Consider the following 27,039-nt stretch of genomic DNA (forward strand, 5'->3'; position numbering starts at 1 on the left):
CAAGGTTTTTTTTTCTCAAGTAGCAGTCTCTTCTATTTAGAACATTTAAATTGCCTAGCAATCTTGACTAACATTCTATTTGTTATAATTCTTTATGGAATATCTCCCTGCCTACTACTTCCTAAAAAATGATAGCACGAAACATATTAAGGTAGATATGTTCTATCGTTGATTGTAGTTTTGACAGGTGGCATCTCAGTAATCAAAAGGAAGAAAATGTGAGTATAACAAAAATGAATTCAGTTTAATAAAAACTGTTATGCTCAGGGTTTTTAAAAAAAATTTTAAGCACTTTATGCTTATAATCATGAATTAATGTAAAAATGATAAGCAGTGTGTTACCTGATCTTCCTTTTCCCATCACGTTAGTGGTCCTCACCCACATCTGTTTTATTTTGTTTTTTAAAGAATCAAGATTTTGATTCATGAATTTGACCAATTGTTTTTCTTTTTTCTATATTAATTTCTGCTTTTGCATTTATTATTTCCTACTTGTGCTTTCTTTTAGTTCACCCATTTTTCTATGTTTTTGTGTTAGAGACTTAATTTACTTTTATTATTTCATTTTTATTACATATGTGTCCAGGGCTGGGAATTTTCATCTTTTTACTATTTTAATGTATGTCACAGATTGATATGTACTATTTTCCTTATTATTTGTTATTTTTCAGAAATTATTTAATTTCAGCTTGTATTTCCCTTATCACACAAGAGTTGTTTAATAGAAGGCCTTTTAATTTCCAAGTGGAAATACCTTTTTAATTTGGAGATTTTGACTTTAATTTTTAGCTTTATTATACTGTGACCAGAAGGTGTAGTTTGTAACATTTCTACTTTATGGAGCCTACCAACCTTTTATTTGTGCCCTAGAATGTGACTGATTTTTGTGAATGTGTCATGTGCCCTTGGTGAGGAAAGTATATTGTCTGTTATCAAAGTATAGTGTTTAATACATAGACAAAAGGTCTACATTAGTGATTAGTTCTTCTAAATCTTTTATATCTCTACTTATTTTTTGGCCACTTGGCCTGTGTAATACTAATTGTCTGTTAAAGCCTCCCATTATTACTGTGTTTGCAGTTCTTAGCATATCTTCTGTGGATTTATGCTTTATCCAAGTGATTGCTGTGTTATATGGTACATATCTTTATTGTGGAATGTGGCTTTTAACTTCAAGGGCACTGCATTTTGTTTTAGTTAATGCTCTCTGGCTTGAAGTCTGCTTAGTCTGGTATCAGGATTTTAACCGGTGCTTTCTTATTGTTTTCATTTGCCTGGAAAATTTTTGTTTATCCCTTTATTTTTAATCTTTTTCAATCTGTATGATTTTAGGCATACTTTTTTGTACTTAGAAGAGTTGTTTTTTTTAAAAGCCAATTTGAAAATCCTTGTCTTCCAATAGGCAAGTTAAGTCCTCTGACATTTATCGACATGACTGGTCTAAATTCTGTGGTATTTTTTTCACACCATTATATTATCTTGTGGGTGTAATTACTGAATGTGTTATATTTGCTAGAGTTTCTTTATTTGGTGTTTCTTCTTTATGTTTCCCGTTAGAACTCTTTGTCATTTAAGAAGGTTTGTATTTTTACTCTAGTGGTTACTTTTGTACTTATGCTTTTTATAGTGCATTTTTAAAACCCCTTTTTCTTACTTGACCTTTTACTTTTTGTCAGTTTTAAGTGGTGTCCTTCGACTACTGTCTATTCCATTTATAACAGTCAATGGTCTTTTACTTTCTGCTTTTCTTCCTCTTCCTTCCGTTTTTAGTTACATTTATTCTCCTTTGTCATGCACATAATATTTATATCACTACTCATTACCTCACCTTTGTTTTTCTCAACTCTATAACTGAATATTTAAATATTCACCATCAGTCCCCTTGCAGTTTTTGCAGTCTTGTTTTGTAAATGTTTGTATTTATCCTTTTTTTCCAAATTTACTTTTGAAAATTTAGAACCTACACGAAACCTTGAAGATCTTCACCAGTTGCCACATTTTACAGTGGTCTTTTGGGTGTATAAGGCTCATCTTCTCTAGCAGAATCCTCAGCAGAGGCACACGGCACAGTATTCCGGTACGGTCAAAACTGCTTTTTTTGTGGCTTCAGACCTTTTGAAGGACATCTTGGCTGGCTGTAATATCCTTGGTTTGTCCTTTCTTTTCTTTCTTGAAAGTACTACTACACTCTTGCCTTACTGTGTGTGTTGCTTTTTAATAACCTGGTGCCCGTCTAATCTTCTTGCCTTTGTAAATTATTTCATCTTTTTTGCCTGGAGGTACTCAGGATTTTTTCATTATCTTTAAAGTCTTAATATTGTTTTAATAGTCTAAGTCTCAGAGTTGATCATTCTTGGTCACCTTTCCCTAGTATGGAAAATGTGTAGATTCAGGTCTTTGTATCTAGAAAATTTTCTTGGATTATAGTTTTAAATAATAGTTCTGTTTCATTGTTCTGTTTTTCCTTTAGGAAACCCAGTTATATTCAACCTTATTTACCTGTCTTCCATTTCAATCCTCTCTCATTCTTTTTTTTTTTTTTTTTTTTTTTTTTTTTGGTCTTCTTTTCTTCCTTTTTGTGGAGAATGGGGTCTTGCTTGTTGCCCAGATAGGTCTTGAACTCCTGGGTTCAAGCTGTCATCCTGCTTCTGCCTCCCTAAGTGCTGGGATTACAGGCGTGAGCCACCAGGCCCGGCTTTCACCCTTTTTACTTCTTTATTTTATTTTTTATTCTAATGGTGGCTTTCCTGATTTTCTTCAGTGCCTTTACTAAATTTTTATTACAACCTGTCATTGCTTGTATACTTTGTGATTCAGTCTTTATTTCTGATATAATTTTGTTTTTTATTTCTCTGTCTTTCCTAACTTTAACAACTCTCATTTAATCTCTTCCTGTTTGTTTGTTTTCTTGTTTTGTTTCTTGTCCATTTTTATTCTTTGACTTTACATTTCTAATTCAGGGGTGATTTTTCATACCCCTAAATGCTTGTTTGAGCATACTGGATTCAGTTTGGAGCATTATGTTACAGTTTTCTTTGGCTTCATGTTTATTGTTTGTGGGAAAGACTTTTCATCATCAGAAAAGATTTTATTCATGTTTTCTGACATTTTGCAGTAGATGTAGTCTGCTTTTATCTATTCCTATTCATTTTGTGGACAAGGTTCTTACTTTGAGACTGCCTTCTGCCATGCAGTTTCTTTATGGTTAGTGGTATTGGGTGGGAAGGGTGGAAGGAGGGTGGTATATCTAGCTTGTGTTTTGTTTCTGCTGGTTCCTTAGTGTTTCTCTCTCATTTCCTTCTTTCCCTTGACTGCCGTGTCCCTAGGGTATACCATCTTTTCTCTCTGTATCTCATTCGCCCCAAGAAACACTGCTTCTCTGAGGCTGCTACTTCTTCAAATACCTACTCCACTGTCAGGGCTGTGGACTATCAGGTTCTAACCTGTGCTTAATATTTTGACCTTTACTTTTTCACATCTGGGGGTGAATTTACCTGTACTTTTTCTGTCTTCTGCTTACCTCTTCCCTCCCATTTTCTGTACCCTTAGGCTTGTAGTGTTGGTATGTGGGCTGCAGGAATCATTCTGGAAAAAGCTTTTCCCTCTACTTGCAGATTATTTGAAGGTTGTGGTACTCTCTGTCTTCTAGTGATGCTAGGGGTGTGGAGTGCCTGGTTGACTTTATGGCCATTTGGGAGGATGAGAGGAAGATTAGAAATCAGACCACCACCATTGTTCTCCACATTTAGAATTCTCTTAGCTCAAACGAAAATTGTGAGCACTATTTGACATCAAAGAAGTTCTTCAACTTTTACTAGTGACTTCTATTTTGATGATTTGTGGTGTTTGCTAAGGAGATATTTTCTTCCATTATTCGATGGTATAACTTTATGAGAAACCTCTACCCCAAATCAGAGCACTAATTACCACAATAATTATTAGTTTCTTATTTTCAGATTGTCTTTAATAATCTACTTCGTCATTAAAATCAATAACTTTCACCATAAGATTGTATTCACTTATTAATTTTATGTAATATAATGTATTTCTGTATAATTATTTTTCTGGAGAAGAAATTCTTACTAAATTTCAAATGTTAAAAAGTCAGTTCCTGTTCCTCTATGAACTTTTTTCACATAGTACCTTATTAATAAAGATTGAAACTCTGTCTTTCATAGACAGGAACCAAAAGAACCAAAGAGGGAACCATTCATACTTCAAGATCTCTAAGAAGAGGTGGCAATATTTAATATGGAATCAAAAGCTTGTGAGTCAAATAATGAAGATATTTTATCAAGTAGTGGTGTCACATCTAATGAAGGTATGTGCTGTTTATAAAACAAAATGGGAAAAAATTAGAATTAACCAATCTTCATGATATTCATTCAAGCTGCTGTTTCTATTATGTTTTGTTTTTAACCATGTAGGTTGCAGACCATGGTCATGAATGTCTACCATATTGTTTATAATTCTACTTTTTGAAGAAGAAATTCCTTTGTCTTTTAAGGAATTTTTTGTTTTAAAAAATGTTTCTACATTGAGGTACTTGAGCCTCAACATGCACCATGCCTTCCTAATGCCTTCTCTTCCTCCTGTGTCTCTTGGTCTACCCTGTCAGAATTTTGTATCATTTCACTTCTTTTTCCTTACCTGCTGCTACATCCAGTCAGGTACTGAGGCCCTGCTGATTTTACCTTTGAAATGTCTCTTGAATTCATTTTTTCCCTCTCCATTTCCGTTACTGGTATTCTGGTTCAGGCCCCCATCACCTCTGATCCAAATTATTTCAATCAGAAGGTGATTCCTATGTCAGGAAAACAGACACAGATGGAATAAATAGTTGGAATTTAGTACAGGGAATGGTTACATGGGTGTTGAAAGAGCTACAAAGCCTAAAGGGATGAAACAACACAGAAATTACCAGCTGCGGGAAGCTGCTACCAATCATGCCTTTGGCTAGAAGGACAATGAGAAAAGCAGCTGTTGCAAAGGCATGGAAGCTAGAGGTGGAACCACGGAGAGGGCTGCGTGGAAGGAGCTGAAGCCACCACTAACTACCAGATCCCCGTTTGAGACAGTGAGAGGACCATGACCTTGGTTTCCCCCTTTCTGCTGCCTCTGGCTCTTCTGCCAGCTCTTCCCATTGCAAACCTACCTGGAAGAGAACTAGAAAGGGAACCTACAACACTCAACAGAGAAGGGGGAGGACAGCGAATGCATTCAAGGGCAATCAGGCAAATGACCTGCACTTTCCCTTCCTTGCCCATCTCTCCTCATTCTTTTTTTCGTTTCAATTTAATGGTCTATCTCAGAAGCCAGAATCATACAAGTTTCTTTTTCTAGTAGAAATTCAGATTCAAAATGGGATAATCACAGATGTAACTCATTCTTTTAGTGCATGCAGAGGTTATTCTCGATACTGATCTGCTGTTTTACTGGTCTGCTTAGAAACATTTCTTTCAGCACCCTTATTGTATAAACATTTCTGCTTTTCACTACATCCTCATACATCCTAAAATGCCATTGTCATCTCCACCTTACTACACCCATCTCCCCTGCCCACCTCCGCTTGCTCACTTCCTAAATAGCCACATCCTCATACTCATTATTGGCACTGGCATTTAGATCACGGGTTGTCCCTCCCTGCTCAGGTGCATCATCATCCTGTAATACCGTTCTCATGGGTGACCCATCTAAGATCTTAGACTTACGGCTTTTTGACCTCTTAAATTCTTACTATTTTAACCTTTACTCTAGTTACCCACTCTCTTATTTTGGATCTTATTACCAAGAACTGATAGACTTCTGAAATTCAACCTCTTGTCTTTTATTTTTTTAACATAAACTCAAGATTTTATTGTCTTCATAATAAAACAGAAGATGACACTGAGAACTGGATTGCTTGGCCCTTGCTCTTCATATCTCAAGCCAGTTCAAGAGGCTTGCATCTCTTGGTTGCCAGCATTCTCTTAGATCTGCAGCTGGGTTCAATGCACTCAGGGCATCAGCACAATCTTCTTGATCGTTTTAGTCTTTTTCCAGAAAATCGACTTAGTCTGCCCACCATAGCCACTCTGCTTCCTGTCATCATGCTGCTTTCTCTGGGCATAAAAATAATCCTTGCCCTTCTTGTACTGTGTCATTTTGTGGAGTTGGTGCTTGTCACACTTTTTACAGAAAGTCTGTGGGTTTTAGGAACATTTACCATGCTTGTGGGAGTGCTATTGGCAAAGAAAGGAAGTTTGTTTTTCTTTTAACCTCCTATCTTTCAACAATCTCACTCTCTTATTCCTAGAGTACACCTGTTTTCTGCACATGAAGGTAGTGGACCCATGTCAAAAATCAGTTTTTGAGATTTTAAACACTTAAATGGCTTAGATCCACACCTTGAGACTCTGATTCAGTAGGTCTAGAGTGGAGATCAGGCACCGCTGGATTGTTTTTAAAGCTCCCCAGGTGATCCTGATTTATAGCAAAGGTTGAGAACAGCTGCTTTAGGTTCTGCCATTTTCTCCAAAATTATCGGCCTCTTTCTATCTTCACTTTCTTTTGTATCATTCCTTATTTCAGCCAGTCACTTGCCAGTATTCTCAACTTCCTTTCCCCTTTATTATTCTCTTGCACTCTTAACAGGAAAAACCAAATCCTTATCAGGCTGACTGCCTTCCCCGTTATTCAGTGGGCTGCTGCAAGATTTTGAATTTGCTAGGGTCAGTCTCTTATCTCAATTGGATGCTGCTAAGAAATTTTTCTCATGATCTTAGCCAGGTATCTTTCCAGTTTTCCATAATACTTATTTCAAAATCACACCATTCTTTTTTTTTGTTTGTTTTTTTGGTTGTGAGGGGTAGTGCAGAGGGAGGAGTATGAGGTTTTTTTTATTATTATACTTTAAGTTCTAGGGTACATGTGCACAATGTGCAGGTTTGTTACATATGTATACATGTGCCATGTTGGTGTGCTGCGCCCATTAACTCGTCGTTTACATTATGTATATCTCCTAATGCTAACCCTCCCCTATCACCCAACCCCATGACAGGCCCCAGTGTGTGATGTTCCCCACCCTGTGTCCAAGTGTTCTCATTGTTCAATTCCCACCTATGAGTGAGAACATGTGGTGTTTGGTTTTCTGTCCTTGCTATAGTTTGCTCAGAATGATGGTTTCCAGCTTCATCCATGTCCCTACAAAAGACATGAACTCATCCTTTTTTATGACTACATAGTATTCCATGGTGTATATGTACCACATTTTCTTAATCCAGTCTATCATTGATGGACATTTGGGTTGGTTTCAAGTCTTTGCTATTGTGAATAGTGCCGCAATAAACATACGAAAATCACACCATTCTTAACTCCCTTTCCCTGTCTTCTTCTTTCTCACTCTCAGATAGTATTATTTCCTAATTTCTAGAGAAAATAGAAGCCCTATGCTGGTCCTCTCTTTTCTCCTCATATCCTGTGCTGAAGGCCCACTATTATTCGCAGTCCATGCCTCCTTCTCCCACAGCTCAATGGAAGAGTCAGCTTCTTAATTCACTAACCATGTTTTTCTTTTCGCTCCCCGCTGTCAACTCCTCTGCCCCTTCAGAGATCTGGCTCAGAAATTACCCCTGCTGATTTGTATCTTCAGCCTCTTTCTCTCCGTTTGTGCCTTTCCATCAATAAAACCATGCCACGTCTCTCCCAATCTAAAAACACTAACAAATACATAGAACACACAAACCAAAATGACAAAAACCCTTTTCCCCGACCTATCCCTTCCTGATCTCTCCTTCATAGTTGTGCCTTCTAAAATAAAAATCTGTATTCCCTAGCTACGTTTCCTAACCATCCGTTCACTCTACAAGCTACCGCCTTACGGCTTTTGTGCCCAGTATTCCAATGAAATCACTCTGGTCAATGTGGCCAGATTCCCCCTCTTTGCTAAGTCCGATGAACTGCTATTTATTTATTTATTTATTTATTTATTTATTTATTTATTTATCTTGTTTGAGACGGAGTCTCGCTCTGTCGTCGCCCAGGCTGGAGTGCAGTGGCACGATCTAGGCTCACTGCAAGCTCCGCCTTCCGGATTCATGCCGTTCTCCTCCCTCAGCCTCCCGAGTAGCTGGGACTACAGGTGCCCACAACCATTCCCGGCTAATTTTTTGTATTTTTAGTAGAGATGGGGTTTCATCGTGTTGCCCAGGCTGGTCTTGAACTCCTGAACTCAGGCAATCCACCTGTCTTGGCCTCCCAAAGTGCTGAGATTACATGCGTGAGCCACGGCGCCCAGCCTATTTATTTTTAATTTAACTTAATTTAATTTAATTTAATTTTAAGTTCTGGGATACATGTGCAGGATGTGCAGTTGTGTTGCATAGGTAAATGTGTGCCATCGTGGTTTGCGGCATCTATCAACCCATCACCTAGGTATTAAGCCCTGTATGCATTAGCCATGTATCCTGATGCTCTCCCTCCTTCTGCACCCCAATAGGCCCCAGCGTGCGATGTTCCACACCCAAACAGTTTTTTATTTGAAATTTTCTAAAGTTGCAGAAAAATGGAAAGAACAATACAGTGCTTACCTTATATACCCTCCAACTGGATTCACCAGTTGTCCACATTTTGTCATATTTGCCTTATCTGTATACCTATAATATGTATTTCATTTTGCCAGACTATTTGAAAATTAGTTGAAAGCATCATGATTCTTGCTTTAAAACCTGAATGTGCATCTCCTAAGATTAAGGATGATTTTCTCAAACCACATTATTATATGTAAGATAAATACTGTCAATACAGTATCATTTAATGTGTTCATATTTAAATTTCTCCAATTGTCCTCCCAAAAAGTCTTAGGTATTTTTACCAATCTAGGAGCAAATCAAAGATCATGAATTGTATTTAGTTGTTTGATCTCCTTATTCTCTTTAAATTTATAACCATTCTCTCTCTCTCTGCATGTTTCTTATGGCATTGGCCTTAAGAGTTCAGAACAGTTTTTACAGAATGTACCATAGAATGTCCCCATTGTAGAATTTTAAAAATTGTTTCTCATGTTCAGATTTAGATTATACTCATTTGACAAGAGTTTTACATAAGCGATGTATACGTTTTTTTTTTTTTTTGGTCTCGCTCTGTCACCCAAGCTGGAGTGCAGTGGCATGATCTCAGCTCACTGTCACCTCCGCCTTCCAGGTTCAAATGATTCTTGTGCCTCAGCCTCCCAAGTAGCTGGGATTACAGGCACGCACTACCATGCTTGGCTAATTTTTTGTATTTTTAGTAGAGACGGGGTTTCACCATGTTGCCCAGGCTGGTCTTGAACTCCTGAACTCAGGCACTCCACCTGCCTTGGCCTCCCAAAGTGCTAGGATTACAGCCATGAGCCACCATGCCCAGCCAAGTGATGTATACTTGTACAGCATACCCCCAGGGAACACATAATGCCACATCCCACTAATTGAAAGTTACATTTCCCCTTTTATAATTAATATTGTAATCTTTAGCGTATCTTTTGAAACCCTGTGAATATCCTGCTACTAAATAATCCTTCATCCAGTGGTTTTAGTGTCAACTAAAGATCCGTGCCTAAATCAATTATTACATTGATGATTTTCTAATTTTATCATAGTTATTAGCTGACATTCTTCAGGAATAAAACAGCTTTCCCTGTTATCATTATAGAACCATCTTTTGTTTTTTTAATTTGAAGTGCTATGATGCATTGCTGTCACTACTGTTTTTGATTCTCAGTTGTATCAAATTTGACCAGCCCCTTAAAGCTGGCTTCTGTGTCTTTTTAAAGGCATTACCCCAATTTATTGCTTTCTGGCATATCAAAACGTTTTCAGGCTCACCTTGTATTTTGCCTGTTCCCTCAGACCTGGATTCAACCATTTTGCTAGGAAGCCCTTGTTCATTTTAGGAGGGAATCATATTCAGAAATCAAGATCTGGCATGCATATTGCTACTGAGATGCCATTGTGTCTCGGACCATTCAGTGGCTAAAGCTTGGAAGTCAATTTTTAAAAATCATAAGTTAGAAGCACTGATAACTCAAATTCAAATCGGATACCATAGAGTTCTTCCTTATCATTCGTATTTGTGTCTTTCCTACAGTAAAAACCCTAATTTCCAAAGACTTCAGTACATTTATTCATTTTCTCTCTTCTATAATACACATGAACTAGTTTCAGAATTATAACAACACTACCAACATTAACCGCTTACTAAGTAACCAAGGCTGGCTGTACAGTGTTCTAACATTAGCACTGTGGTCTAATGTTATTTGAAGGAACAATCTTCTTTTCTCTGTGAGGTGGTTATCAATTTCCTTATTTACTTAGGTTTACTTGTTGTTGTTAATATTTAATTTATTTTCATTTGTTTTTAATTTTATTTTTGAATACATGTAACATTTCCATGGCTCAGAAATAAAAACTTTGTAAACAGTATGCTCTAAATAGAGTCTTGCTCCCATCCCTATCTGCACCAGTCTGTTTCCGCTTATCCCTATGCCCCATAGATAACTGCTTTTATGAGTTTCTGTTTTGTTCTTCCAGGTTTTTGTTTATTTGTTTGTTTTTTGCAAAATTAAGCAAATGCTACAAATACACATAAACATATACACCCTTCCTTCCCCTTTCTTACAAAGAGGAGGGAAATTAACCTCTACCTCCTCAAGGGAGAAATATCAAAGAATTTTTGGACATATTTTAAAACCACCACCAGTTTGCCCCTGATCACAAATTATTTACTTTTCACTCACATGCAAAATATATTCACCTCCTCCCAAGAAGGCCCCTAACAATCTCATCCTGCTACAGCATCAGCTTAAGGCCAAAATTGCTTTATCCCTTCACATGCATATTTTCCCCCAAGACCTTGAGCTTCTTCGGGGTTCAATAAGGGAATCAGTTAGCATAATTATGCACAAAATTATTTTATGAAAAAGTTAATTAATGGCCCAGGCCCAGTGGCTCATACCTGTAATCCCAGCACTTTGGGAGGCCGAGGTGGGCAGATCACCTGAGGTCAGGAGGTCAGGAGTTCGAGACCGGACCATGGTTTCACCATGGCTAACATAGTGAAACCCTGTTTCTACTAAAAATACAAAAAATTAGCCAGGCATGATGACTTGTTCCTATATTCCCAGCTACTTGGGAGGCTGAGGCAGGAGAATCGCTTAAACTGGGAGGCAGAGGTTGCAATGAGCGAGATCGCGTCATTGCACTCCAGCTTGGGCAACAAGAGTGAAACTCCTTCTCAAAAAAAAAAAAGTTAATTAATGAATTCTTTAATATTTAGGTTCTTCAAGTCCATTTTTTGTGTCATCTATTCGTGGTACAATAATTGAAAACACATCTTCAGCTGGGACTTTGACACAGGTTCCTTTTTTCCCTAAATATGAAGTGGAACTTGATTCTCCTAGAAAAATCATCCAATATCCTGGAAAGGAACACTTTGAACGTGTTTTAGAAGAATATTCACATCAAGTCAAAGATTTACAGAGAAGACTAAATGAAGTGAGTTGCGTTCTCTTCTAGTACCTGATGCTATTTGGGGGACAACAGTGAGGCCCAATATGTAGTTGTAAAGCCAGTTATACAACTTCCTGGAAAAAAAAACTAACAATGGGTTTATTGGTTAAATGTGTTAATTTGACCTGTGCCTTCTATTTTCAGTATTAAAATTGGGCTAATGAAAAGTCTACATATTTATTTTTCTTTTTTTAATAATTATTCAAAGCAGCTTGGTTTCACGATGTAAATTTTAACAAAACTTGAATAACTCAAAATTATAAGTAGCATTTATCTGCAGTTACAATTAATGATTGGCGTAGACCTATTGTCCTGCTAATATAATACCTGATTTCTCTTTACAAAGCAATGGTAGAGGGTAGGTTTTTAGATATGTGTGTATGCATCATAGCTAAATAGCATCTAGAAGTTATTTGCTAAAAATTTCAAGTGGACATTATGTAGAATCAAACTGGCTTTATAATTGCATATTGGGTCCCAGTAGTTAACTATCTAAAAGCCAGACTCCTTACTGTCACATCCAAAGCTCTTCATGCTCTAACCTTGCCCTGGTACATTTTAGCCTCATATGCCACCCATTCTCCATAGGTACCTCTATTCTGGCAGTATCGGGCCACTTGCTCGTCCCTGGATACCGCGCTATTCCAGACCTGCATGCCTTTGCCCAGGCCGTTTTCTCTTCTCTACTTTGTCTGCCTGGCAAACTCTTATTATGCACCAAGACTCAGCCCAGGCATTTTCTTCTCTGAAGCCTTTCCTCTAGTTGACATTAGGTGTGCTCTCCTCTGTACAGTTACTACCATTTGTACACATTTATTGTAGTATTTAGTACATCTAATTTTTCTCATTACCACATTACCTCATCAGATTGTGTGAGCACTTTTAGGGAAAAAAAATCTACAATTTTATTTAGTGTTGAAAATTATGTACCCCAGTATGCACAGGGATAAAAAAATGAATAAGATAGGACTTAAAAGGAATTCATAGTCTGGGAGGGGAGCTTGTCATATAAACAGTGGAATTACCCTATGATAAGTACACTAATGAAGTTGTATATATAGACAAAGGAAGCACAGAGGTACCAGTGAGGAGAAGAAACAGTGTCTTAATTTGTTTTCTATGTCTATCCCCTAACAGTATATGACACTTTATTGGCCTTCAATAAATATGTGTTAAATCAGTACGTTTCCTTTCTTGTGTAGGTTTTTGTTTTTACTGGGGTTCCTAATTGCCTTTCTTTTTCCTTATACTATTTGCCTTTATCATATCCTTATTAGAAAAAAACACATCATATAGGTTTTCTATATCCTCCTTTGACCCAGGACACTCCAAGCATCTTCTGACCTTTTGCCCAGTCTAGATTAGTTTCTCTTAGGTCTCTTGTATAACTCTTTTCCTAAGACTTCTGCCACTACTTTCCAGGTTGGATCCATGGTTTCCAGGAATCACTGTTTTCTCTCTTCTTTCTTTCTTTTTTTTTTTTTTTTTTTGATTAAACAAAAAGGCATATGTATTTATGGAGTATATGAGCTATTTTGGTCAGGCATGCAATGTGTAAAAAACCACATAATGGAGAATTGGGTATCCATCCTCTCAAGCATTTATACTTCATGTTACAAACAAACAAATTATATTTTTTTAGTTATTTGAAAATGTACAATTGAATTATTATTGACGATAGTCACCCTGTTGTACTATCAAATACTAGGTCTTATTCGTTGTATTTTTTTGTACCCATTAACTGTCCCCACCTCCCCTTGGCACTCCCCTACTACCCTTCCCACCCTCTCTGGTAACCATCCCTCTACTCTCTATCTCCATGAGTTCAATTGTTTTGATTTTTAGATCCCACAAATAAGCAAGAACATGTGATGTCTGTCTTTCTGTACCTGGCTTATTTCACTTAACATAATGACCTCCAGTTCCATCCATGTTGTTGCAAATGACAGTATCTCATTCTTTTTTATAGCAAATGGTACTCCACTGTTTGTAAGTACCACATTTTCTATATCCATTCATCTGTGGTGGTTGGACACTAAGGTTGCTTCCAAATCTTGGCTATTGTGAACAGTCTGCAACAAACATGGGAGTGCAGATACCCTTTGGTATATTGATTTCCTTTTTGGGGGGTATATACCCAACAATGGGATTGCTGGATCGTATGGTAGCTCTATTTTCAGTTTTTTGAGGGACCTCCAAACTGTTCTTTATAGTGGTTGTACTAATTCACATTCCCACCAACAGTGTACAAGGGTTCCCTTTTCTCCATATCCTTGCCAGCATTTGTTATTGCCTAACTTTTGAATAAAAACTATCTTAACTGGGGTGAATTGATATCTCATTGTAGTTCAGATTTGCATTTCTCTAATGATCAGTGATATTGAGCACTTTCTCATATACCTGTTTGCCATTTGTATTTGTTCTTTGAGAAATATCTATTCAAATCATTTCCCTATTTTTAATCAAATTACTAGATTTTTTCCTATAGAGTTGTTTGAGCTCCTTATATATTCTGGTTATTAATCCCTTGTCAAATGAGTAGTTTGCAGATATTTCCTCCCATTCTGGGGGTTTTCTCTTCACTTTGTTGATTGTTTCCTTTGCTGTGTAGAAGCTTTCTAACTTGATGTGATCCCATTTGTCCATTTTTGCATTGGTTGCCTGTGCATGTGGGGTATTACTCAAGAAATTTTTGCCTAGACCAGTGTCCTAGGAAGTTTCCCCCAATGTTTTCTCATAGAGTTTCATAGTTTGAGGTCTTATATGTAAGTCTTTAACCCATTTTGATTTGATTTTTAAATATGGTGAGAGATAGGGATCTAGTTTCATTCTTCTGCATATGGATATCCAGTTTTCCCAGTATCATTTATTGAAAAGACTGTCTTTTTCCTAATATATGTTCTTGGCACCTCTGTTGAAAATAAATTCACTATATGCGAGTGGATTCATTTCTGGGTTCTCTATTCTATTCTATTGTTCTATGTGTTTGTTTTTATGCCAGTACCATGCTGTTCTGGTTACTGTAGCTCTGTAGTGTAATTTGAAGTCAGATAATGGGTTCCCCCAGTTTTATTCTTTTTGTTCAGGATAGCTTTGGCCGTTCTGCATCTTTTGTGACTCCATATGAATTTTAAGATTGTTTTTTCTATTTCTGTGAAGAATACCATTAGTATTTTGATAGAGATTACATTGAATCTGTAGATTGCTTTGGATTTTATGGACATTTTAACAATATTGATTTTTCTAATCCATGATTTTTCTAATCTTTCTGATGTTTGGTGTCCTCTTCCATTTCTTTCATCAGTATTTTATAGTTTTCATTGTTGAGGTCTTTCACTTCTTTGGTTAATTCCTAGTTATTTCATTTTATTTGTGGAACTTATAATGGGATTACTTTTTAAATTTCTTTTTCAGATTGCTCACTGTTGGCATATAGAAATGCTATTGATTTTTATATGTTGACTGTATCCTGCAATGTGACTGAATTTGCTTATTAGTTCTAATAGTTTTTTGGTGGAGTCTTTAGGTTTTTCCAAATATAAGATTATATCATAGATGCAAACAAGGATAATTTGACTTCTTCCATTCCAGTTTGAATGTCATTTCTTTCTTTCTCTATGTGATTGCTCAAGCTAGGACTTCCAGTACTATGTTGAATAACAATGGTGAAAGTGGGCATCTTTGTCATGTTCCAGATCTTGCAGGAAAAGCTTTTAGTTTTTCTCCATTAAGTGTAATACTAGCTGTGGTTCTGTCATATATGGCTTTTATTATGTTGATCTTGTAGGTGTGCTTCATTGTTTTCTATTCTATACCCATTTTTTTGAGAGTTTTATCCTGAAGAGAGGTTTAACTTTATCAAATGCTTTTTCGGCCTCAATTGAAATAATCATATGGTTTTTGTTTTTCATTATGTTGATATGATGTATCACATTGATTAATTTACATATGTTTAACCATCCTTGCATCCCAGGGATAAATCCCACTTGGTCATGATATATGAACTCTTTAATGCATTGCTGAATTCAGTTTGCTAGTATTTTGTTGAGAATTTCTGCGTCAATATTCATCAGAGATACTGACCTGTAGTTTTCTTTTTCTGATGTGTCTTTGTCTGGTTTTGGTATCAGGGTAATAACTGCCATCGTAGAATGAGTTTGGAAGAAGTTCCTCTTCCTCGATTTTTTGGAACAGTTGAGTATAATTAGTGTTGGTTCTTTAAATGTTTGGTATTCAGCAGTGAAGCCATCAGGTTCTGGGCTTTTCTTTACTGGGACTTGTTCAGGTTTTAGATTTCTTAAGGGTTCAATCCTGGTAAGTTATATGTGTCTAGGAATTTGTCCTTTTTTTCTAGATGTTTCCAGTTCATTGGCATGTAATCACTCATAGTAGCTACTAATGATCCTTTGAATGTGTGCAGTATCAGTTGTAATGTATCCTTTTTTGTCTCTGAATATATTTATTTGGGTCTTCTCTCTTTTTTTCTTAGTCTGGCTAAAGATTTGTCAAATTTGTTTATCTTGTCAAAAAAACAACTTTTTGTTTCATTGATCTTTTGTATTATTTTCTTCATTTTAATTTTATTTCTGCTCTGATCTTTATTATTTTTTTTCTTGTACTAATTTTGGGTTCAGTTTGCTCTTGCTTTTCTGGTTCTTTAAAGTACATTGTTTAAATTGTTTATTTGAAGTTTTTCTTCTTTTTTGAAGTAGACGCTTAATAGATATATATTTCCCTCTTGGTGCTGCTTTCACTATATCCCATAGGTTTTGAGATGTTGTGTTTCCATTATCATCTGTTTCAATAAAATTTTTAATTTCCTTCTTAATTTCTTCATCGACTCACTGGTCATTCAGGAGCATATTGTTTAATTTTGTGTATGTGTATGGTTTCCAAAATTCCCCTTGTTATTGATTTGTAGTTTTATTCCCTTGTTGTCAGAAAAGATGGTTGATATTATTTCAGGTTTTCTTGGATGTTTTAAGACTTATTTTGTGACCTAACGTATGGTCTCTCCTTGAGAATCATCCATGTGCTGAGGAATGTATTCTGCCCAGAACATTCCTGTGTCTATTGCTGTGTGTACACAAGGCTGTGTATTCTGCAGCCTTTGGATGAAAAGTTCTGTAAATATCTATTGGCTCCATTTGGTCTATGGTGCAGATTAGGTTTTATGTTTCTTTGTAGATTTTCTGTCTGGATGATCTATCCAGTCCTGAAAGTGGGGTGTTGATGTATCTTGCTATTATTGTGTTGAGGCTTCTCTCTCTCTTATTTCTGATAATATTTGCTTTATATATCTGGATGCCCTAGTCATGGCTGCATATGTATTTTAAATTGTTACCTCCTCTTACTGAATTGACCCATTTATCATTATATTGTGACTTCTTTGTTTCTTCTTATAGTTTTTGTCTTGAAATCTATTTTGTCTGATATAAGTATAGCTACATCTGCTCTTTTTTGGTTTCCATTGGCATGGAATATCTTTTTCCATCCCTTTATTTTCAGACTGTGTGTGTCTTTGTAGGTGTAGTGTGTGTTTCTTGTTGGCAACAGATCAGTGAGTCTTGTCTTTTAATCCATTCAGCCACTCTGTGTCTTTTAATTAGACAGTTTAGTCCATTTATGTTCAATGTTATTATTGATGAGTAAGGACTTACTCCTGCCATTTTTGTTATTTGTTTTCTGGTTGTTTTGTAGGCTTCTCTTCCTTCTTCTTTTCCTTCCTGTATTCGTCCTAGTGAAGGTGATTTTTCTCTGTTGGTGTGCTTTGGTTTCTTTATTTTTAAGCCAGTCAGATTTAGCAGTTGGTTTTATACCGACTCTAGTGACACTAATGTTAGTAAGTTCTGATAACCAACTACCATGCTTTGATTTCTTGCTTTTATTTTCTGCATATCTGGTGTATGTTTTTCACCTTTGAGGTTACCATGAGGCTTGCAATACTCTCTTATAAGCCTTTATTTTAAACCCATCACTTTTTAAGTGATGATGGTTTAATGCTGATTACATAAACAAACATACAAAAACAAAACTAATACAAACTCTACACTTTGACTTTGTGCCCCCACTTTTTAACTTTTAGTTGTTTCTATTTGAATCTTATTGTAATATCTATGGCTTGAAAAGTTGTTACGATTATTTTTGATTGGTTTATCATTTAGCCTTTCTACTTAAGAGAAGTTTACACATCACAATTACAGTGTTATATTATTCTGTGTTTTTCTGTGTGCTTACTATTACCAATGAGTTTTGTACCTTTGGATGATTTATTCTTGCTTATTAACATCCTTCTCTTTCAGATTGAAGAACTCCCTTTAGCATTTCTTGTAGGACAGGTCTGGTCTGGTGTTGATGAAACTCCTCATCTTTTGTTTTCTAGAAAAGTGTTTATTTCTCCTTCATGTTTGAAGGATATTTTCACTAGATATACTATTCTGTGGTAGATGGTTTTTTGCCTTCAGCACTTTAAATATGTCATGCCACTCTCTCCTGGCATGTAAGGTTTCCACTGAAAAGCCTGCTGCCAGATGTACTGGAGCTTCATTGTATGTTGTTTCTTTTCTCTTGCTGCTTTCAGGATCCTTTATCCTTGACCTTTGGGAGTTTGATTATTAATTGCCTTGAGATAGTCTTCTTCGAGTTAAATCTGCTTGATGTTCTGTAACCTTGCACTTGAATGTTGGTATTTTTCTCTAGGGTTGGGAAGTTCTCTGATACTTTCCCTTTGAATAAACTTTCTACCCCATCTCTTTCTCTAACTCCCTTTTAAGGCCAATAAGTTAGATTTGTCCTTTTGAGGCCATTTTCTAGATCTTGTAGGTGTGCTTCATTGTTTTCTTTTCTTTTTTATTTTTGTTTCCTCTGACTGTATATTTTCAAATAGCCTGTCTTCTGACTAATTCTTTCTTCTGCTTGATCATTTCTGGTATTAAGAGACTCTGATGCATTCTTCAGCACATCAATTGCATTTTTCAATTCTAATATTTCTGCTTGATTCTTTGTAATTATTTTAATCTCTTTGTTAAATTTATCTGATAGAATTCTGAATTCTTTTTCTGAGTTGTCTTTAATTTCTTTGAATTTCCTCAAAACAGATATTTTGAATTATCTGTCTGAAAAGTCATATATCTCTGTTTTTTCAGGATTGGTCCCTGGTACCTTACTTAGTTCATTTAGTGAGGTCATGTTTTCCTGGATGGTGTTGATGCTTGTAGATGTACTTCGGTGTCTGGGCATTGAAGTTAGTTATTTGTGGTAGTCTTCACAGTTGAGCTTATTTGTGCCTGTCCTTCTCAGGAAGGCTTTCCAGGTATTCAAAACCCCAAGCCTAATAACGCTGTGGTTTTTGCAGACTCATAGAGGTACTGCCTTGGTGGTCTTGGATAAGATCTGGAAGAATTCTCTGGATTACCAGGCAGAGACTCTTGTTCTTTTCTCTTACCTTTCTCCCAAACATATGGAGTTTCTCTGTCTCTCTCCCTCTCTGTGCTGACCCACGGGGAACTGGGGGTGTGATTATGCAAGCACTCCTGTGGCTGCCAGCACTGGGAATGTGATGGGTCAGACCTGAAGTCAGCACTGCACTGAGTCTTGTCCAAGGTCCTTCCCTTCAGTGTGGTGAGATCCCCCAGGTCCTGTGCATGTCTGGACATGCTGTCCGGGAGTCAGGGATTAGAGCCAAATACCTTAGCAGTTTACCTTATGTTCTATTCTACTGCTTCTAAGCTGGCAGTCAAACCACAATACAAAGTCCTTCCCATTCTTTCCTCCCCTTTCCAAAGGCAGAGGAGCTTCTCCCTGTGGCCACGACCACCACTAGTCCATGGGGTTTCTGCCCTGCCACCAGTGATGTTTACTTAAAGCCAAGGGCTCTTTGATTAGCTTGTGGTGAATGTTGCCAGGCCTGGGACTCACCTTTAGGGCACTGGGTTCCCTTCTGACACAGGACAGGTCCAGAAATGCTGCCTTGCCCAGATCCAAATGCATAGTCCTGGACTTGGAGACTCCAAGAGCCTGCTTGTTGCTCTACCCACTGTGGCTGAGCTGGTATCTAGGGTGTAAGACAAAGTCTCCTTTACTTTTCCCTCTGCTTTTCTCAAACAGAAGGAGTCTTTCACTGTAGCTACCATAGCTGGGAATGTGCTAGGTCACTCCTGAAGCCAGCACATCTCAGAGCCCAAGGCCCAAAGCATGCTCTCAGGGTATCACTGCTGGTTATTCAGGGCCCAAGCGCTCTTTATTTTTATTATTTTTATGTTTATTATTTTTTGAGAGACTACAGGCATGCGCCACCATGCCCGGCTAATTTTTTTGTTTTGTTTTTTTTTTCTTTTTTTTTTTTTTTTTGAGACAGAGTCTCTCTCTGTCACCCAGGCTGGAGTGCAGTGGTGCTGTCTCAGCTCACTGCAACCTCTGCCTCCCAGGTGCAAGCAGTTCTCCTGCCTCAGCCTCCTGAGTAGTTGAGACTACAGGCACATGCCACCACGCCTGGCTAATTTTTGTATTTTTAGTAGAGACAGGGTTTCACCATCTTGGCCAGGCTGGTCTCAAACTCCTGACCTCATGATGCTCGCCTCGGCCTCCCAAAGTGCTGGGATTACAGGCGTGAGCTACCGCGCCCTGCCTATTTTTTTGGATTTTTAGTAGAGACAGGGTTTCACCATGTTGGTCAGGCTGGTCTCGAACACCTGAGCTCAAATGATCTGCCCACCACGGCTTCTCAAAGTGCTGGAATTACAGGTGTGAGCCACCATGCCTGGTCCCCAAGGACTCTTTAGTCAGCAGGTAATGAACCCTTCCAGGACTGTGTTCTTCCCTTCAAGGCAATGGGTTCCCTTTTGGCCCAGGGTGTATCTTGAATTATTGTCCAGGAGGTAGGTCTTGGAATGGGGACCTCATGACTCTGCCCACTGCCCTACCCTGCTGTGGCTGAACTGGTATCTAACATGCAAGACAAAGTCCTTTTTACGCTTTGCTCTCCTCTCCTCAAGTAGAAGGAAGGAGTCACTTTTGTTGCTGCAAGCTGCACTGTCTGGGGTTGGGAAAGGGATTGTGCAAGCACTCCCTTAACCACACCAGCTTGGGTCTCCTTAGGTCACATGCCACCCTAGTTTACTGGCTCTAAGCCCAGCCTAGCACTAGGAATTGCCTAAGAATTGCAGTCCTTGTGTCCTAGGCTGCCTTTCAAATTTACCTAGGACCCCAGTGCACTTCAGCATGTGGTGGTGAGGCTTGCTAAGAAACTTGAGTTCTGACCACTGAAATGGACGATTCCCCTCTGACTAGGGCTGGTTCAAATGCTCCCTCTAAGCCCAGCATGGCTTGATTCTCCCCTCTGATGGGGCAGCACAACCCCCGTTGCTGTGATCTCCCTCCGCTACGCAGATCCTTTGCATAGCCACTGCTGGGGGATGGTGAAAGGGGTGGCGTTGGAGATTCGAGACTGTCTCTCCTGCCCTCCTCAATGCCTCTTTCCACCATATGAATTAAAACCAAGTACTATTTTTAATAGTAGAGGGTGTCCAGGTTCTTGGCGTCTTGAACAAAGAATTGGACAAAACACACAAACCAAGGAAGGAATGAAGGAATTTATTGAAAATGAAAGTACACTCCACAGTGTGGGAGTGGGCCTGAGCATAGGAACTCAAAAGCCCCGTTAGAGAATTTTGGGGAGTTTAAATACTCCCTAGAGGATTCCATTGGTTACTTGGGGGTATGCCCTATGTAAATGGGGAAAATGAAATAAAGTTACAAAGTCATTTACATCCTACACCCTAAGGAGAGGATATTTTCTGTCACAGCTGAAGTGTGAATCAGCCTTATGTTCCCTGCCTCCAGACCCTATTTTCCTGCCTCACTATTTTTCACTTGACTTTTGTGTTCTTATGATGATGCTTTTCTGTGTGCAGATAGCTTGTAAAATTTGATGTTCCCATCGGGGGTGGCAGGTGTGAGGGAATGAATGGTGTAGGCTTCTATTCTGCCACCTTGCTCTGCCTCCAGCCTCTCCTGTCTTCTTTCTTGATCTATTCCTTCATTTAGTCAAAACACGTCTTCGTTAAATTCTTAATAAACTGTTAAATTCTTAAGAAAGAGACACATTTTATGAATCTTTGCATGTCTGAGAATGACTCTATTTTACACTCACACTTGATTGATAATTGGTTCGGTAAAGTTGAAAGTAATTTCTCTCAATCTTTTGAAGATATTGTGCTTTTGCATTCAGTATCGCTATTGAGATGTATATCTGGTTCTTGTTCCTTTGTAGATGATTTTTTATTTTTTACTTACTTGAATTTCATCTTTAACATCTTTTCTTTGTCTCTGAAATGCCACTATAATGTACTTAGGTATGAATTTTTGTTTTTTCATTCACCATGCTAGGGCCTCAGTCGACCTATTGGTCTGTAGATGTGTGCCTTTCAGTTTGGAGGAATTCAGTTGCGTTTTTTCTTTGGCAGTTTCCCTTCTTCTGTTTCTTCAGTTCTGTCTTTCCAAAGTTCCTGTTGGAAACATACTTTCACCTCAGTTAAATCTCTACATCTCTTACTTTTTGTTTCAGAAATTTGTCTACTTTTTCTACCTTTGGAGGACATTTCTTGACTTGCAACATTTCTATTGAATTGAACTTTTTCACTTACAACCATATTTTTAATTTTCATGACCCTTTCTCCTCTGATCACTTCTGTGGCATAGCATCTTATTCTTGCTTTATGCTGATAATGTCTCTTGAATTTCTCTGTAAATACAAGTTTTTGAAGTGTTCTTCTATTCCTTGCATTATCTTTCTTTGTTTCCTCTGGTTCTTCTTTTTTTTCTGGGTGTTTGCTTGTTTATTTGATATTGATCTATTTATTACTCTGATTTTTCTTCAAGTGTTCAGCAGTTTTTGGTTTTCTGTTTATATTCAAGAGTTAGGCAATAAAAAGACTGATGGCAGACTCTCTATTCATGGGCAGAACTTGATGGCTTTGCTGTGGGAGGATTAGGTACGGCATCAGCTATGTACGGGAGCATCTCCTACAGTATCTCCTGTGCTGGGAGATCCCTCAGTGCCTGATCTTAGAAATCTTTGTGTATTTCTCTGTAGTAGGACACCTGGAGTTTTGGGTGGTGGTATCTGCTGCCAGGTATTTTAAGTGGGTAGGAGGTAGGGATTGACTTTTTTATGTACAGAATTTCAACCAATTCTCATGTTTTCGTGTAAAAAATGTATTCCTATCTCCATGTTGAGCTGGAAGTAAGATTTGTTTTAGAAGCAGAGTTTTGGTTGTAGAGAATGGATTAAACAGGGTCAAGCTTGATACAGGGAGACTAGTTAATGTATTCTCGTAATCTAAGTGAGAAATTATAAATTAGGCTTTGAACTGCAGCAGTAAGGGAAGGAAGTAGACATAAAAATGAAGATATATATAGAGTTTTGGAACTTACTAGCTACAAGGAAATGTGTTTCTCTAATGAAGATTAATTTGCATGGCTTTTTTTCCAGAGCAATGAATTGCATGAGAAACAGAAGTTTTATTTGAGGCAGTCAGTCATTGATTTGCAAACAAAACTTCAGGAGATGCAAATGGAGAGAGATGCTATGGCTGACATCAGGTTGGGATTTGTGAAATTATTTTAAAGTCACATTTTCATTATGTGAAATTATTTTAAAGTTTTACTCTTTGTAGTAAAACTAGTTGTGTGAATATGAGTTTTATCAATGTTATTTATTTTCTTTCATTTATTTCATAGACGAAGGGAGAGTCAGTCCCAGGAGGATTTAAGAAATCAGCTTCAAAATACAGTTCATGAACTTGAAGCTGCCAAATGCCTTAAGGAGGACATGCTGAAAGACAGCAACACACAAATAGAGCAGCTACGAAAAATGATGCTTAGTCATGAGGGAGTGCTTCAAGAAATCCGGTCAATCCTGGTTGACTTTGAAGAAGCCTCAGGCAAAAAAATATATGAACATGACAGCATGTCTACTCTGCACTTCCGCAGCTTGGGCTCAGCTATTAGTAAAATCCTAAGAGAATTAGACACAGAGATTTCTTTTCTTAAAGGGAGGATATTTCCAGTAAGTGGTGAGAGTGCTACTTAAATAATTTTATATTAAAATGCATTAAGAGAATAGCATTAGATGTGTAATTTTTAAAATTCTTAAAATAAGCCAAGTTCTCGTTTTTCTGAAATAACAGAAGTTACTTCCACAATAATCTCTCATAATACGAACTACCTTGGTTTACCTGTATAGCTTCATGAGAGTATAGACAAAGTAAAAGATCTAATAAAATATGAGGATAGAATGTATTTGATTATAGTATTATTTCTATTTGCATTTAAAGCATTCCTTTACTTGAAAATATCCAGATTTTCCAAGCCTTATATTTACCAGTAACTAAATCAGGGTCTTTTTAAAAACCAGGTAGAGGATCAACTTGAAGCACTGAAATCTGAATCACAGAACAAAATGGAACTACTTCTGCAACAACATCAAGATAGGTAGGTTTCTGACTGAGGAATGGAAAAGCCTAGTGAAACTAAACCACAGTTTTACAGTGTTTCAGCCACAATTCCAAAATCTAAACCGCTCTGAAACACATACTTTTTTTTATAGATTTATAGGAAACTCGTGTTATAATTTTGTTTTCCTGACCCTGGTTAAAATGGTAAGGAGGGTGTTATTCGAGACAATTACAGTAGGAGTATTGCTGTAGGAGAGAGAGAGATTAAGCTCAGCTTCCAGTACAAGGCCAAATAGGGATTTATAGCCACGGGGCATGGTGAGGGGGTCTGTGGATGGAAAATTACTGAGAAAAGGCATCAAGAGTAGGGGGATTCTTGCTAAACTCAGGCCAAGGGCTTAGATACCAAAGTCAGGGGATGAAGAACTTGACCAGATATTGAGGGTGGGAGGACTAAACAGACTCAGCAAGATTCTTGCTAAGTCTGGGCTAGACAGGCCAAAGGTTGAGGCATAGTTGAAAAGAGGCCTCAGAAGAGCCTGACTAAAGTTTGGTGAAGGAGACAGTTTTTGTCACTCATTTGTTGGAAAAACCTGACCAGAGCTAATGTAAACCTTTCCATAGTCTATGATTTAGTGTGAATACTTGCAAATTGTTGCCTTCATAATATGTTTGGTTAATGAGACACTTCCCTACATCTCACTTGGGGTGTCATATAATATATAGTACTTGCAATTTATTACCATGGTAAACTAAAAAAAAATTCTGAATTCCAAAACTAGATGACTCCCAAAAGATTTGGATAAAGGCTTTTGGACCTGTTGTAGACACTTGTTATTAAAAGAGTAGCATGTACAAAAGCAAAGCAAAATACTAAATTTGAGAGTATTGAAAATCATTCATTTTAAAATAATTCATAGGAAAATCTTCTGTATCAAATAACAATCACCACATTCTTTTTATAGGATTGAGCAGTTAATAAGTGAACATGAAGTTGAAATAACAGGACTTACTGAGAAAGCTAGCAGTGCTCGAAGCCAAGCCAATAGTATCCAGAGTCAAATGGAAATCATTCAGTATGTGGTTTAAACTGTTAGTCATTCATCTTCATTTTAGTGATATTATTTTCATTAACTTTCTGTTCTATAATGTTTTAGAATTTGCTTGGTAAGATTTCATAAGAAAGTAAAACTTTTTTTCTAACATTTAAATGAACAGGAAATATTGCTTAACATAGGTAACATTATCTGACCATATAAGAAGTATTGTTGCAAGTATTTGGAGCTCCTGGGATTGGCTGTTTTAAGTATTTATATTAGTCCATTCTTACACTGCTATAAAGAACTACCTGAGACTGGGTAATTTAGGAAGAAAAGAGATTTAATTGACTCAGAGTTCCACAGGCTTAACAGGAGTCATGAGTGGAAGGCCTCAGGAAACTTACAATTATGATGGAAAGCAAAGGGGAAGCAAGCACATCATACCATGGCAAAGCAAGCGAGAGAGAGAGTGGGGACATGCCACACTTTTAAACCATCAGATCTCATGAGAACTCACTCACCATCATGGGAAAAATCATGGGGGAAATCTGCCGCCATGATCCAGTTACCTGCCACCAGGCCCCTCCCTGACACGTGATTACAATTCAGATTTGTAATCTCCCAAATATCATGTCCTTCTCACGTTTTAAAATATAATTATTGGCCATGCGCGGTGGCTTATGCCTGTAATCCCAGCACTTTGGGAGGCTGAGGCGGCCAGATCACAAGGTCAGGAGATCAAGACCATCCTGGCTAACACAGTGAAACCCTGTCTCCACTGAAAATACAAAAAATTAGCTGGACTTGGTGGCGGGCACCTGTAGTCCCAGCTACTCAGGATGCTAAGGCAGGAGAATGGCATTAACCTGGGAGGCAGAGCTTGCAGTGAGCCGAGACTGCACTCAACCTGGGCAACAGAGCAAGACTCTGTCTCAAAAAAAAATGCAATTATCCCTTCTCAACAGTCCCCCAGTCTTAACTCATTTAAGCATTAACTCAAAAATCCACAACCCGGCCGGGCGCGGTGGCTCAAGCCTGTAATCCCAGCACTTTGGGAGGCCGAGACGGGCGGATCATGAGGTCAGGAGATCGAGACCATCCTGGCTAACACGGCGAAACCCCGTCTCTACTAAAAATACAAAAAATTAGCCGGGCGAGGTGGCGGGTGCCTGTGGTCCCAGCTACTCAGGAGGCTGAGGCGGGAGAATGGCGTGAACCCGGGAGGCGGAGGTTGCAGTGAGCTGAGATCCGGCCACTGCACTCCAGCCTGGGCGACAGAGCAAGACTCCGTCTCAAAAAAAAAAAAAAAAATCCACAACCCAAAGTCTCATCTGAGACAAGGTAAGTCCCTTCTGCCTATGAGCCTGTAAAATAAAAAACAAGTTTGTTACTTCCAAGATACGATTGGATTACAGGCATTGGGTAAATGCTCTTATTCCAAATGGGAGAAATAGGCCAAAACAAAGGGGCTGCAGGACCCGTGCAAGTCCAAAATCCAGCTGGGCAGTCATTAAATCTTAAAGCTCTAAAATAATCTCCTTTGACTCCATGTCTCACATCCAGGGCACACTGATGCAAGGTGGGGGCTTCCAAGGCCTTGGGCAGCTCTGCCTCTGTTGCTCTGCGTTGTACAGCCTCTGTGGCTGCTTTCACAGGCTGGCATTGAGTATCTGTGGCTTTTCCATGTGCACAGTGCAAGCTGCCTGTGGATCTACTATTCTGGGGTCTGGAGGGTAGTGGCCCTCTTCTCACAGCTCCACTAGGCAGTGCCCCAGTGGGGACTCTGTGTGGGGGTTCCAACCCCACATTTCCCCTCCACATTACCCTAGTAGAGATTCCCCATGAGGGCTCTACTCCTGCAGCAGACGTCTGCCTGAACATCCAGGCATTTCCATACATGCTATGAAATCTAGGCAGAGGTTCCCAAACCTCAACTCTTGCTTTCCCATGCACCTGCAGGCTCAACACCATATGGAAGCTGCCTAGTCTTGGGGCTTGCACCCTCTGAAGCAACAGCCC

General features: G+C 38.2%; 1 protein-coding gene and 1 non-coding gene across 2 annotated transcripts in view; one reads left to right on the forward strand and one right to left on the reverse strand.

Annotated features, from left to right (window-relative positions):
- The window catches only part of CCDC158 (coiled-coil domain containing 158), a 122,429-nt gene that overhangs the window by 13,279 nt on the left and 82,111 nt on the right, over positions 1 to 27,039 (forward strand). The window contains exons 3-9 of the mRNA XM_030922170.1: positions 1,958 to 2,077; positions 4,179 to 4,321; positions 11,293 to 11,510; positions 23,017 to 23,126; positions 23,265 to 23,592; positions 23,941 to 24,017; positions 24,946 to 25,056. Of these exons, the coding sequence (XP_030778030.1) occupies positions 4,252 to 4,321; positions 11,293 to 11,510; positions 23,017 to 23,126; positions 23,265 to 23,592; positions 23,941 to 24,017; positions 24,946 to 25,056 (914 nt within the window). The 5' untranslated portion in view covers positions 1,958 to 2,077; positions 4,179 to 4,251. The remainder of the gene's footprint in view (positions 1 to 1,957; positions 2,078 to 4,178; positions 4,322 to 11,292; positions 11,511 to 23,016; positions 23,127 to 23,264; positions 23,593 to 23,940; positions 24,018 to 24,945; positions 25,057 to 27,039) is intronic.
- On the reverse strand, positions 5,306 to 5,379 carry LOC115896249. Its single transcript, XR_004056151.1, has one exon. It is a non-coding gene; the product is annotated as a small nucleolar RNA SNORD50 (small nucleolar RNA).

This window comes from Rhinopithecus roxellana, chromosome 2 (genome assembly GCF_007565055.1).
Source record: "Rhinopithecus roxellana isolate Shanxi Qingling chromosome 2, ASM756505v1, whole genome shotgun sequence".
In the NCBI taxonomy this organism is placed as follows: domain Eukaryota; kingdom Metazoa; phylum Chordata; class Mammalia; order Primates; family Cercopithecidae; genus Rhinopithecus; species Rhinopithecus roxellana.